The sequence below is a fragment of the Nyctereutes procyonoides genome, unplaced genomic scaffold (genome assembly GCF_905146905.1).
Source record: "Nyctereutes procyonoides isolate TBG_1078 unplaced genomic scaffold, NYPRO_anot_genome, whole genome shotgun sequence".
Lineage (NCBI taxonomy): Eukaryota > Metazoa > Chordata > Mammalia > Carnivora > Canidae > Nyctereutes > Nyctereutes procyonoides.
In genome coordinates, this window is record NW_026575145.1 from 17315971 (window position 1) to 17328638 (window position 12668).

A 12668-nucleotide genomic window follows, 5' to 3' on the forward strand; every position below is an offset into this window, starting at 1 on the left:
CTTCTTCGTGTTCCAAAAAAAATGAAGCCCATTGATTAGGTACGTACATATCTAAAATAGAGGAAAAAAGGAAATAAAGGTCTCTTACAAGAAAAAGAAAAGGAACTTAGAAATTTTTCCAAATAGATATTCTGTTTAGTAAGAAGCTGATCATAGTGAAAACTTAGTGTCAAAAAGCCAGGTTCCAAGGCAAAACTGTTACTTTTTTTTTTTTGTAAATCTTTTTAAACTTTGATTTCCTTAATTATGAGTTGGAATTCATCTGACTTGCTGTACTTGGTTTATAGGAATATTTTGGAGAACTAAATTAAATATTATATAAAGTATTTTTTAAATCAGTGTTTCCCAGCATATTTTTGGAAGAACACTAGTCTTTTGAGTTTCTTCATGGAAGGCAATGGGGGTCAAGATTCTCTCATTAAGATAGTTTAGAAAATACTGTGTATGATTTCCAGGTCATCCATGTCTAGGAAGAGAATACAGTCTTTTCACTTATTAAAGCCCCATAATTAGGAACTTGTTCAATTTTGAGAATGTGCCAATTAAACACGTTTTGCCACAGAAAGCTTACACAAATGTGAAATATCACCATTTGACCTTTTTGCACGTAACATTCTGTCTTCTATTCCTGTCCAGGAGACCCCATATACTCACTCTTCTTCCCATTATCTGATATAAAAGACATCAGAAGGATTATGTGTCTGCACAGATCATTTAATGTTATAATAGAATGTTATGCTTTCTGGGTGCTGGCATCTAAATATAGAAGCTGGGCTACAGTGATATGATTTGTTAAAAATTACACTTTAAATCTAACACCAAGACTAGATTGGATTTATGCATTCATGTTTCTAGCCAGATAGATTAACAGGAAATTAAAAAAAAAAAGAAGTGTTCCAGATGTGTCTCCATTGCTATGCATTTGATAGAAAATTGAAAAAAAAATCCAGATATTTGGAGTTTTTTCACTTTTTATAAACAATAAACACATCTTAACTTCCAAATTCCAATTTTTCTATTTTGACAACCATACTTGTCCTTCTCCTAAACACAAACTGAGTAATAATAGCATGCAAAAAAGGGAGGATGGGGTCATACTTTATGGGTGAAATTTACTAACACTGATTTTGTTTAAGATATTGATCAATTGTTAATTTTCTGTCTCTGAAGTCTTTGTTGTTGGCTCTCAAATATCAACACCGTTTTACCTAATCAACTTGAAATTCTGGCCTTAGTTAAGGGTTAAGGGATAGGTACTGGAGTATGTACAAGATCCTTTCTCTTGAGGGTCTGTCCCAAGTTCTCCTAATAGAAATCACTCCCCCTTCCCCCAAAAACTACAGTATCAAATTCAGCCATATAATTATATGAATTAATATAGAGAATTAATAAATATTAATTCTAATGAAATCTTAGTGTATCAGTCCAAGTGACAGACTTAGGACATCTGGATTTGGTGTTTTAAATTTTCCATGTACCTCTAATTTGAAGGATTCCTGGTGGTAGATGGAAAAATATCACATATCTTTGTACTATTTCTACCTGGTAAAAGTGAAGAAAAGCTGGAAACAGCACGAGAGATGATGAGCGGGTTTTTTAAAGTATTGTTTTATATGTACTCCTCCTCCTCCTCTGCATTTAGCTTCTTCTGTCATAGGGGAAGAAGAGGACTCATTATATTTATCATGTGTTTGCAGCGACCCTGGAATCGAAAGATAGATGGAAGCGTTTCCAGAATTGATGAAGAGAAGAATGACTCAGAGATGTGTAGATAGGTTTATGGATATACATGAATACAGAATTATGCATCAAGCAGGCCTCAGTTGATTTTCTTGCTGTGCAAATATTAAATTGGTCCTTTTTCTTTTTCTTTTCATTTTATTTCTTGGGCCAGTGTTACTTAATTCAATACATAAGACTTAAAGCTAATTTAAGATGTTGTGGTAGGGTAGGCATTACAGGCTGGCCACCTGCAAGCTGACTGTCTTGAGAGCCAGGCATGATCCAGGTATATCTATTGTTTTTAGCAGTTACTGAAGATGCTCCAACTTACTGTTTCTCTCACAAAACTTTGGGCTGTATTAAACTGGCATCATCAGTCTTTGCTAACTACTGCTACAACAAAAGTAAATTACATCACAGTTCTTATGGGTGGTATGAGCAAACAATTCCTACCAAAAATTATATGAATATTTCTGAGTTCCAAAAGTCCAGTGGGTTATGTTGATTGTGGCCCCACTGATCAAAATGTCAGCCAGTGATACCTATTTACAAGAGGATGGATTGTTACATCTCGTCTTGTTGTTGAAGCAATATTGTATGCATTTATCCCTCTGACAATGCATTTTAGCTTAATTTTGTTTTAGGTTATTATCAACGTCCCTTCCTCAAAATTTACTGATGAAATTTGCCAAAAAATGCTAAGAGATTACTACTAAGTATGAGCCCATTTAAACCGTAGATCCTTTGCTAGCTGAGCAGGAAATGGGCACGTGTTTGCACACAGCAACCAAGTAATCCCCGTTCTCAATTTAGGCCAGGAGGGCTCTCACCTAGTGCAGCGCAGCCCTCACTTGGCTGACCTCAGAGTAGACATACCTCTGCCATCACTGAAATCTAAAAGCACAGCACTGGGTATGATGAGGGAGGGCAGACCAGAAGGTGCAAGGTTGTAGCAATACACACTTAACCTGTAGCCTCTGTTAGATGAAAGGCAGAAGAAAATTTTCTGGGCTAAGGCAGAAACGGAGAAAGAGAAAGGACTTCTCTACCCAAGAAGGTAGAAGTACAGTGATCCTTATTATCCAAATAGCCCATTTCCATTGCTTTATTTCTCATCCTCAGGACAGTAATGAAATCCTGGGAAATTTGGGTTTTACAGCTCATGTACAGACATGGAGGAAAAGACTAATTTAGAAGGGATATCCTGATGGTGCCCTTCAGCTGCTGCTTTGCTTATCTCTTGCTGATGGCTCTTGCCTAGTGGCCTTTGAGAATGAGCTAAAACTATGAATATCTCCTTACTGAGAACCAGATATAAAATAAATACAAATCACCTAAATAGGAAAAGTGTGTTTATTCCTGTTAAAGAAGAAAGTATTTACCAGAGCAGTGGCCAAAATGTGTATATTTTGAAGGAATGGTACCTGGAAACCACCAGGATGTCTTTGTCATTCCCCTGAGACTTTAGAAAATCATCTTTCAACTCATACCAGTGGTAACATCTTTGATATTAGTCATCACCAGAATCCCGAGATTGCTTACTAGTGGATTCAAATGAACTTACGATGAAAAATTCATGTACTGTATTCTTACAAGAAGAGAAAATATCAGCATAATGTGCTGACTAAATATGGCAGACATGTATTATCCTCTCTCCAATAAAATCATTTCAATCATAAAGAACATTATCTATATACTGAAAAGTAAGGAGATACAGGAACTCATTTTTAAATCAAATTTACAGATTTGCATTGGATATTTAATATGTACCAGACACTAGGCTTATACTGACTAGGAATATAACTGATAAAATATAAGCCTTATGGAGCTTGTAGTCTTCTAGGTAAGACACATGTGTTCACCAGTAACTAAGTATCTGTACATTAACCATCCTGAAAGATAATTTATCAAGGATTGAGGAAAGAGAATTGGAGAGACATCCAAGTCTGAGTATGGGAGTCAATGAAATCTGCCTGACAGCTGAATATTCCTACCAGGCAAAATGGTCTGATTCAGGCCAAAATAAAGTATGTATAAAAGTATAGAAAGGAGAGAGAGAGAGAATAACACTTGTTCTGAAAATAGTTTACTATGGTTAGAGAGAAGGGTAGATATGCAGAAGAAAAGAAGCTGAGGACCTGTTTAGGTGGAGGGAAGATAAGTAGTTGATGGTGAAGGGCCCTATTGCCACTCTAAAGGGGTACATATCCTAAAGCTGGTGGTGATTCCTTTATGAACTGGAAGCAAGACGGAATGACCAGAATCACAGTGGCAGCCCTTTGAGGAGTGGGCTGGAGGAGAGCAAGCCCTAAGAGGAGATCAATTGGGAAGCTGTAGCCCATCCCAAGGAAAGAGATAAGGCTCAAACCAAGGCATTAATAGTAAGGATGAAAGTTAGGCATCACTGTGGGAGAAATTAAGGGGATGAGTTCTAAAACTTTTAGAGATCAACTGGTTGTTAGAATTGAGAGGAAAGAGAATATTTAGGATGACTCTCAGGTTTGTGACCTAGATGGCTGGCCATTTACCAAGAGAGGATACACTACCAGAAGAATACATTTGGATGGAAAGACACTGATCCCATTGTTGGCATCTTTCATTTGAATAAATTAATTATAACTGAAAGACACTTGGATAAAAGATTCTGGAATTTAGGAGAGACAGCTGAGCTTCCCTTATCAACTTCAGTATTGTCTTTACTGAGTCTTAAAATCATCTGCCTTCTACAATGACTTTTGTAGTGTCTCTCCAAGACTTATTTATACTTTATAAGGCACCAGATGATTGTGATTTTGAGGGGCTTTAAATAAAGTATAAATGGTAAGAGAATGTGACTAGAAAGTGGATAAGAAAGTGTGCCCTTCTCCTAACTTTGGCAAACGTGCAGTAATGAGGATCAACAAAGCCATTGTCATAGTGCTTTACCTCTGAGAAGGATTCCTCATGTCCCCACCAATACCACTGTGTAATAGAATATTCTTCCTTCTGTTCTGCATGCCACTTAGAATTTAGACCTTGGACTCATCACTGTTAAGTTCATTTTTTTCTGTCTCATGAACTAGATCATTCAAGTCTTTGATAGAAAAATAGTCAGAAGTCCCCATATTAAGTCTGTATTGCTCCCAAATAGTCTGTTAAAAAGATACGTTGATTCTAATTCTCCTTTCCTACCTCTCATATGTTTGAGTATAATAATCCTGAAAGTAGAATAGAGAAGGGGAAAATGTGACACCTTTAACTTATCACAGCTAAATATATGGAATTAATACTCAACTTCAAAGTTGAGTACTAAAACAAAACACTATTAGAATTAAAAAAATGTAAAAAAAGAATGTAAGTACTAATGAAATATTGTTTAACATGAGCCCAAAAATATAAAATAGAATGTATAATACACTAAAATGTTAATTAGTTAAATCCTTAATTCTTTTTTTATATAAAATATTATAACTTTTATAAAATCTTTTGCTTTTAGTGACTAATTTCCATTGATTCCATAAGAATTTTCTAGGGAACTTGAATCAGAAGAATTTTTGTCTTGATCTCCAAATGGTATTTCCTTCAGACTTCCGAATAATTTATATTCACCCCATGGATATGTCATCAATCTGTTAAGTGTGAATGGACACTATTCTTTCCTGTACTTGACCAAATGTTTCATTTCCTGAAAATTAAGTTACTTAAATGCAACAAACAGATGGCCAGAGAGTCCAGTAGTAGCTTACTCTGCCATGAAATTTATTATCTGAATTCCTGAGATAACTCTGAATAGATAGCACAGTTCTTTCTGAACACTAGTATGCCATAGTGTTGTGGTCATAAAGCCACTTTTAAGTTAATTTAGTTACTTTGGACATTAGTAGGAAAAGTTGAAAAGCTATTTCATATTTTATACAGAAGAGTAAAATTGTGAATAAGTCACATGGACCACTTGGGTCAAAGGTTATCTTAGAGTTACTCTTAAGGGATTAAAAAGGTAACATGAATTATACATGATAATCGAAAATAATGCCTTGGGTTTAAAAAAAATAAAACATATTTCTAGTCTCCAAATATCTTTTCTAGGCTAAAGAAGTATTCATCAGTATTGTGTGGTGAATTTGGATAAATAACACATGATTCTTTCTATTCTCTTTTCTTTTGTCATTTGGTTCAGTGCAAAAAAATACACCTCATGACTAACATCTGTGATGGCCTTGTCTCAATTATACATGATAAACTTTAAAAATATCAACTTGTTACATGTTGGCTCTACAGGGAGAAAAAGTCATTTTGCTTTTGGAGAGAGTTCTCAACTACCACTCAATGTATTGTTTAGCAAACCTATAAAGCATAAAGGTTTTTATAAAATAACAAGGGTCAAATGCAACAAACATATTAGTCTAAACTTTTCTAAAAATATTTTTACCAGTTGTATATAAGTGACTTTTACTTCAATGCTTTTATTGAATTTTTTATAAATCTGTACACTTGACTATATTCAAAATCTTTTGTTAAAAATAGCAAAACTTCCCCTTATCCTTTTCAGAGAGATGTTAGTAGAGGACATTTTAGAGTCCTTCAGAGCTAATGTGAACATGGCACAAGGTAGTTGACAATGAACAAACTCATTAAACCATTCCATACTTTTGGTCTAGAACATTCTGGGAATACACCAAAGAGGTAAACACATTTAAGTCCTCACCTCCATATGGGCTCCTCAGGTTATGTTGTGAAATAGGGAAAAGGAAAAAAGAATTACTGACAGAAGGACTTAAGTCACTTAGTTAGAGGAATATGAGCAGAAGCACATGAGAGGATCAACATTGTATATATATTTGGACAATTTAGGTAAGAGAACTTCCTAGCCATTTTCTGACTCCTTCACCTCCCCCACCCTTCACAGCCCAAGACAGGGTAAGCAGGGTAAGTAGAAGCAGTACCACTTCTGTTCCCCCTTGCCCTTCCTTGGGCTCCCTTTACATTTATCATCTTCACACTCTAGTTTTTCCTGTGTCTACATGGGAGACCCTTTGCCTTGGTACTTTCTTCTATTGGTATCCTGCCTTCCTATTCATTGTTCCTGCTCCCCACCCAGTCAATAAGGCCTTGGTCATTTGAGAAAGCCAAAGTCTCCAGAACACTGTTTAATGCTTAAAGTTAGAAGAAATAGAAAAAAGAATCAGTGCAGAAGATACTCAAAGGGGAAGGTATACTTAGCACATTTCATAGTGGACTTGTCTCAAGAGAGTCATAACTCAGGCAGGACCCTCAGGTCATTCCTAAACCCTTTACTGTCATCATTGGTTTAAAAGAGGACAGCTGAAATACCTGGATCCTCCAGGGGCTGGTGGTCTTTCCCCTTGGAGTGGCTCCTGGATCCAGGAAAGGGATTTACGACAATATGACAGCCTGACCACAGGTTCATGTATGAGCAGTGCTGTCACTGGTATTCCATATTGCATATCAAACACATTCATGTATGGGATCCCTGGGTGGCGCAGCAGTTTGGCGCCTGCCTTTGGCCCAGGGCGCGATCCTGGAGACCTGGGATCGAATCCCACGTCGGGCTCCTGGTGCATGGAGCCTGCTTGTGTCTCTGCCTCTCTCTCTCTCTCTCTCTCTCTCTCTGTGACTGTCATAAATAAACAAATTAATTAATTAATTAATTAATTAATTAATTAAAAAAAACAAACACATTCATGTAGTCATTAATTAGAGTCTCCCACCTAACAATCTGGCATCCCCATAATGGCCAAGCCCAGCAGCTGTCTGGTCTTATTTGTAGCCAGTCAAGACAAATAAAGTAGTAGTAGTGATAGTGTGAGCCTTGTTACTCTCACCTTCTCTCCATGTGCTTCAGCTCTTACTCCGAAGGCCTAGTCTATTCTGGAGTAGCCAGTTTTGACCAGGTTAACAGTGTGACAGTTTCACGAACAGTGACTCCTACCTTCTGGAGGTGAAAGGCTTGGGGATAAGATATTTGCTCAGACCACATTCAGAAACTTGCTATTCCATGACCACATTAATGGTACATGACTGGGCACCAAAGCACCAGAATCAAAAAGACCTATTTGATGTCTGAGGCAGAGATCAGCATGGCCAAAGTAGGGTCAGGGCATCCTGGGAGACAGGTTATCACAAGGGAGCTTTTGCCATTCTCCGTATCCAGTTAACACCAGACTTTCTCTGCCGGTGGGCAGAAGGAGGATGAGTACAGTGCACACTCACCTGCAGTCCCTTCTGCTGCTCACTGGCCAGTGTCCATCTGTGAGGTCTGAAGATCAGTAAGCCATCTCGGGTTTCAAGAAGTTTGTGAAAATTTCATTCTACATGCTGAATGAAGAATTTTTTTTTTTTTTATCACTGATAGAGAATTTTTTTCTAAAATCTTTTTTTTTTTTTTTTCTGTTCAGCTGTTAGCACGTTTCAGTTAAGTCCTTGATTTTTCTTTAGGTAATTTGTGTTCATGATGATTTTTTTTTCTATTTCTCATTGAAATATAAGTGGGATGTATAATAGTTCTTCTAATGTTAGGATTTTTTTGTTGTTATGCCCAGAAGAAAAATAAAGACCAGATGAGCGAAGGCTTTGTTGATGACCCCACGGCAACATTCAGACTTTGAGCATCATCACAAGGGACCGTCTAATGTTATGAGAAATTTTACTTGACATATGTGACAATTAACATGTCAAGCCAAATGTAGCCTCTCATTAGCCATTACTTTATTGGGACAATATTTTATTGAATGCTGGAGAACCATGCAGGACTACCACATAGCATGGGGTACCGGACAAGACATGGATTCAATAATTTTTTTTTCTTTTTTTGCTGTATTCCTGGCAGTCTTCACTATGTAAGAGCTTTGGTAGCAGACTACCACAGCTTCTAGAGGCAGAGCAATTCCGAAAGGTTTTGACTAATGTGCTTCCTCAGTGCCATCAAATGCACTGCAAGTACAGATTTCATACCATTAATTTTCTATCAAGTATGTATAGATGGCCTAGTGTGCTTATTTGGGATGATATGCTTAATATTGGAGATGATCCTAAGAAATTACAGATTTCTCAATATGGCGTTCTAATTAAAACCTAATTAGCAATTCACTGTGCTGGAACTTAGGTTTTTCAGCATAGAAAAAATAATTTCACTCTGCATAGAAAGTAAAGATACATATTTTGGAGACATTAGAATTTCAAAAATATAAGGCAGCACATGTGGAATTTAGAAATGTTAAAAATCCGAAGTGTGGGTTTTTCCATAGCTTTAAGCTTGAACAGTTTTATATAATCAGTGAGCTTGCCAAACAGTATCAAAAAACTCATTTTCTTCAAGTGCTTTATTTATCTTTAATAGAACCTTCATCACCCTGGTGTTGTAAATTTGGAGTGTATGTTTGAGACGCCGGAAAGAGTGTTTGTTGTTATGGAAAAACTCCATGGAGACATGCTGGAGATGATCTTGTCAAGTGAAAAGGGCAGGTTGCCAGAGCACATAACGAAGTTTTTAATTACTCAGGTAAGGAATCAATTAGAGGCAGAAAAAAAAAGGATAATATTCAATATCAAATGTTACCACTATTTCACTGCAGCTTCCCAGCCTTGTTTAGTCCCCACGTCCAACGTCTGACTTATATTTGCAAAGGTGGCAGGGGCGTATTGTATCCTTTCCTTCCTATCTGTGCTTTCCAGAGTCCAGCATACAAGTGAGCTCTGTGTATGCAGGCCCAGATATTAAAACTCCTCGTGAAACTTTCAGTTGCACAGTGGCTGAGTCCTGGTTCTTTGAAAATATTCAAGGATCCGTATCCCTGGAAGGAAGATACTATTGACGTCTGTGATCTACACCTGTCTGGGTTGCTGTGTCAATACCAGAGTATGCTACTCTTCCCACTGACGCTTCCTTAGACACCTGCTCTGTGGATTTAGCTCATTTCAGTGTCTTGTGAATAAAGAGGCTTAGCTGTTCATTGTGAATTTTCTCTTGGCCCTTCCCATCTACGCCATAGAGAAAACTCATAGGCCAAAGCAAGATGATTTTGACGATTTTCTTCTCTCTAGATACTTGTGGCTTTGCGGCATCTTCACTTTAAAAATATCGTTCACTGTGACCTCAAACCAGAAAACGTGTTGCTGGCATCTGCAGATCCTTTCCCCCAGGCGAGTACAGAAGCCCCTCCCAGCAAAGCCAGCTGATGGCAAGCAGGCTAACCTGCAGTATTCTGTCTCCTTTTCTCCTCAAAACCTTTATTTGTTTCAAGTTTTACCTGTTTGTTTTCATCCATTTGTTTCCTTCTTCTACGCTGGGGACTGCAGCTCTGTTACTCTGGCTTCTCAGTTCAGCCTGCCTTCGAGAAACACACGCAGAGCCTCTTCTTGCTCAGCGGCTGCCTTAGGCAGATCCAAAGCTTAAAGCTTATGGATCTGGCAGCCCAAGGCTGATGTTGAAAGCGCTGGGCCAGAGGGGGGGGAGAACCCTGAAGGGTCCCACGGACATTTAGGTTTAGTGTTCTTCTGAAGGCCAAGGGCAAAAGCTTTTGCTTTTCTTCAGCTCCAAGGAGAGAAAACAGCTGTGTGTCTCCCCAGGGAATCTTCTATCTGAAGTGACCCAAGGCCACTGTCTGCCTTGCTTCCCTGACAGCTTCCGATCCCATCTAGGTTCCCATGCAGAGCTAAATTTGAGGATTAGTGTAGGGAACATGACAGGTCTCTATGCTGATCCCTCAACAATTTTTTATAATAAGCCCTTGAGTTCAGTCTGTCACTTCCAGATTTGCATGATGCTTTTTCTGCCTTGTGAATCAGTATTGCCCACCTCTGAGCATACATATTTTCACATTTATCTCTTGGTTTGGGAGGCAAAGAAAGGTGAACATTTAGATGATTTTTTTATGAATGAAAATATACCCGTGTACTAGTACTTCAACCACTGTCTTCAAATATATAAAATGGAAAATAGCTACTGCTTCTAGCAGGCATGAGAAGTCCATACAATATATGGAAAGTATTATCATTATCTTCAGCAGAACTAGGCTAAGACACATACAGACACACAATCTCTGACCTTACCATTTCTGCAAACCATTATTATCAACAGGTGAAACTTTGTGACTTTGGTTTTGCCCGGATCATTGGAGAAAAGTCTTTCCGGAGGTCAGTGGTGGGTACCCCAGCTTACCTGGCTCCTGAGGTTCTAAGGAACAAGGGCTATAACCGCTCTCTAGACATGTGGTCTGTTGGAGTCATCATCTATGTAAGCCTAAGTGGCACATTCCCATTTAACGAAGATGAAGACATACATGACCAAATCCAGAATGCAGCTTTCATGTATCCACCAAATCCCTGGAAGGAAATATCTCATGAAGGTAATATCTTCCATTCGAAAATGATAATAGTTTAACCCTTCAGTGTTATAGTATTAATTCAGTTATGAATTATTAAATTGACAAATGTGCATTGTAAATTGTACACTGGAGTAGGGGCACAAATTGATTCAGGTGGGTTGGGAAAGAGTAACGGAGATGGAGATCATACACATCTTTGGATGAAATGTACATCTTTGATAGAGAAATTGAGCAATACATATTAAGAGGCAAATGAAACACAAAGAAATTGTTAAAATTTTGACATATTGCCTTAGAACTTATAAATACTTACACATTGGTGTAATGGAAATGGCTAATCTCCATTAAGAGTAATCTTTACTAACCATATAGCTGTCTCTGTATTAAGCACTTTTAATCTATTATGAACACAAGAACTTTATGATAGTGATATTTTTTAATTATCCTATTATATGTTAGCATGCCAGTTCTTTGTGTACTGACTTCCTTCGTGTGACATTAGAATATATATGGTATTTTCTCTAGCTATTTCCCTGGTACTGTATTTTTCAGTTGTTCCTATTTGATCCTTATATATAATTTCTATGTGTATCTCTGATCACTTTCTTTAGGATAGATTGCCTTGGCAGTGTTGAATTATTTAAAGTTAAATTCTTTTTTTTAAAAAAGATTTTATTTATTCATTCATGAGAGACACAGAGAGAGAGTCAGAGACATAGGTAGAGGGAGAAGCAGGCTCCCTGCAGGGATCCTGATGTGGGACACAATCCCAGGACCCCGGGATCAAGATCTGAGCCGAAGGCAGGCACTCAGCCACTAAACCACCCAGATGTCCCTTAAAGTTAAATTATTAATAAATCTTTCCTTCTTCTTAGAGAGAGTGAGTTTTAAAAGAAGTGGCAAGGGCAGTCAGGGCAGAGAAAACAGCATGCTCAGTGCTTTGGAATAGAATTCCCCAGTAAATGTACTTTGGAGCTTATTTAATCCTCACAACAACCTCGTAAGAGAAGTTTTACTGTCAGGCCTAGATTCAGGTAAGAGAAATGAGGCAAAGATGGGACACCACAGGCCAAAATCACAAAACTAGTTAAGGGGCAGATCCAGAATTTATACCCAATCTGCACATACATTCTTTGACTACCAGTTTGATGACTGATCCTTCTTTAGTTTTCAGGCCATATCTAGCTCTAAATCTGTTCAGATTTTTCACCACTTAAAAAGGCAAATACTAGTCATAGATAAACATCTGTTTGATACCTGTCACTGCATGCAGTGATGTAGAAATCGGAAAAGAGTGTATGTAAACTGCCCAAGGTAATTAAGTTCTTAGACAACTCTTGGTATTAAATGGCAAGAGCTATCCATTATCAGGGCTTTGAGTTACTATTAGCAACAACCTTTAACATCCTCTAATTAGTTGTAAATCATAGCTGGATGGATATATCTTAAAGGAATCTGTGACCTACAAAAGAACTGTCATGTAGCCAAAGCACTAATGAAATATTTAGGATAATATAACAGAGGCAAAAGGCAAGTATCATCATGTTTCTTTTCCAGAAGGCAGAAAGGTGGAGTTATCAAATAACCTTGTGACCAGTATCTTTGTTAGGAAACACTACCTTT

At 37.6% G+C, this 12668-nt stretch overlaps 1 protein-coding gene across 1 annotated transcript in view; it reads left to right on the plus strand.

The window, feature by feature from the left end:
- Positions 1-12668, plus strand: part of PRKD1 (protein kinase D1) — a 323089-nt gene that overhangs the window by 288880 nt on the left and 21541 nt on the right. The window contains 3 exon segments of the mRNA XM_055309335.1: positions 9059-9220; positions 9763-9861; positions 10799-11066. Of these exon segments, the coding sequence (XP_055165310.1) occupies positions 9059-9220; positions 9763-9861; positions 10799-11066 (529 nt within the window).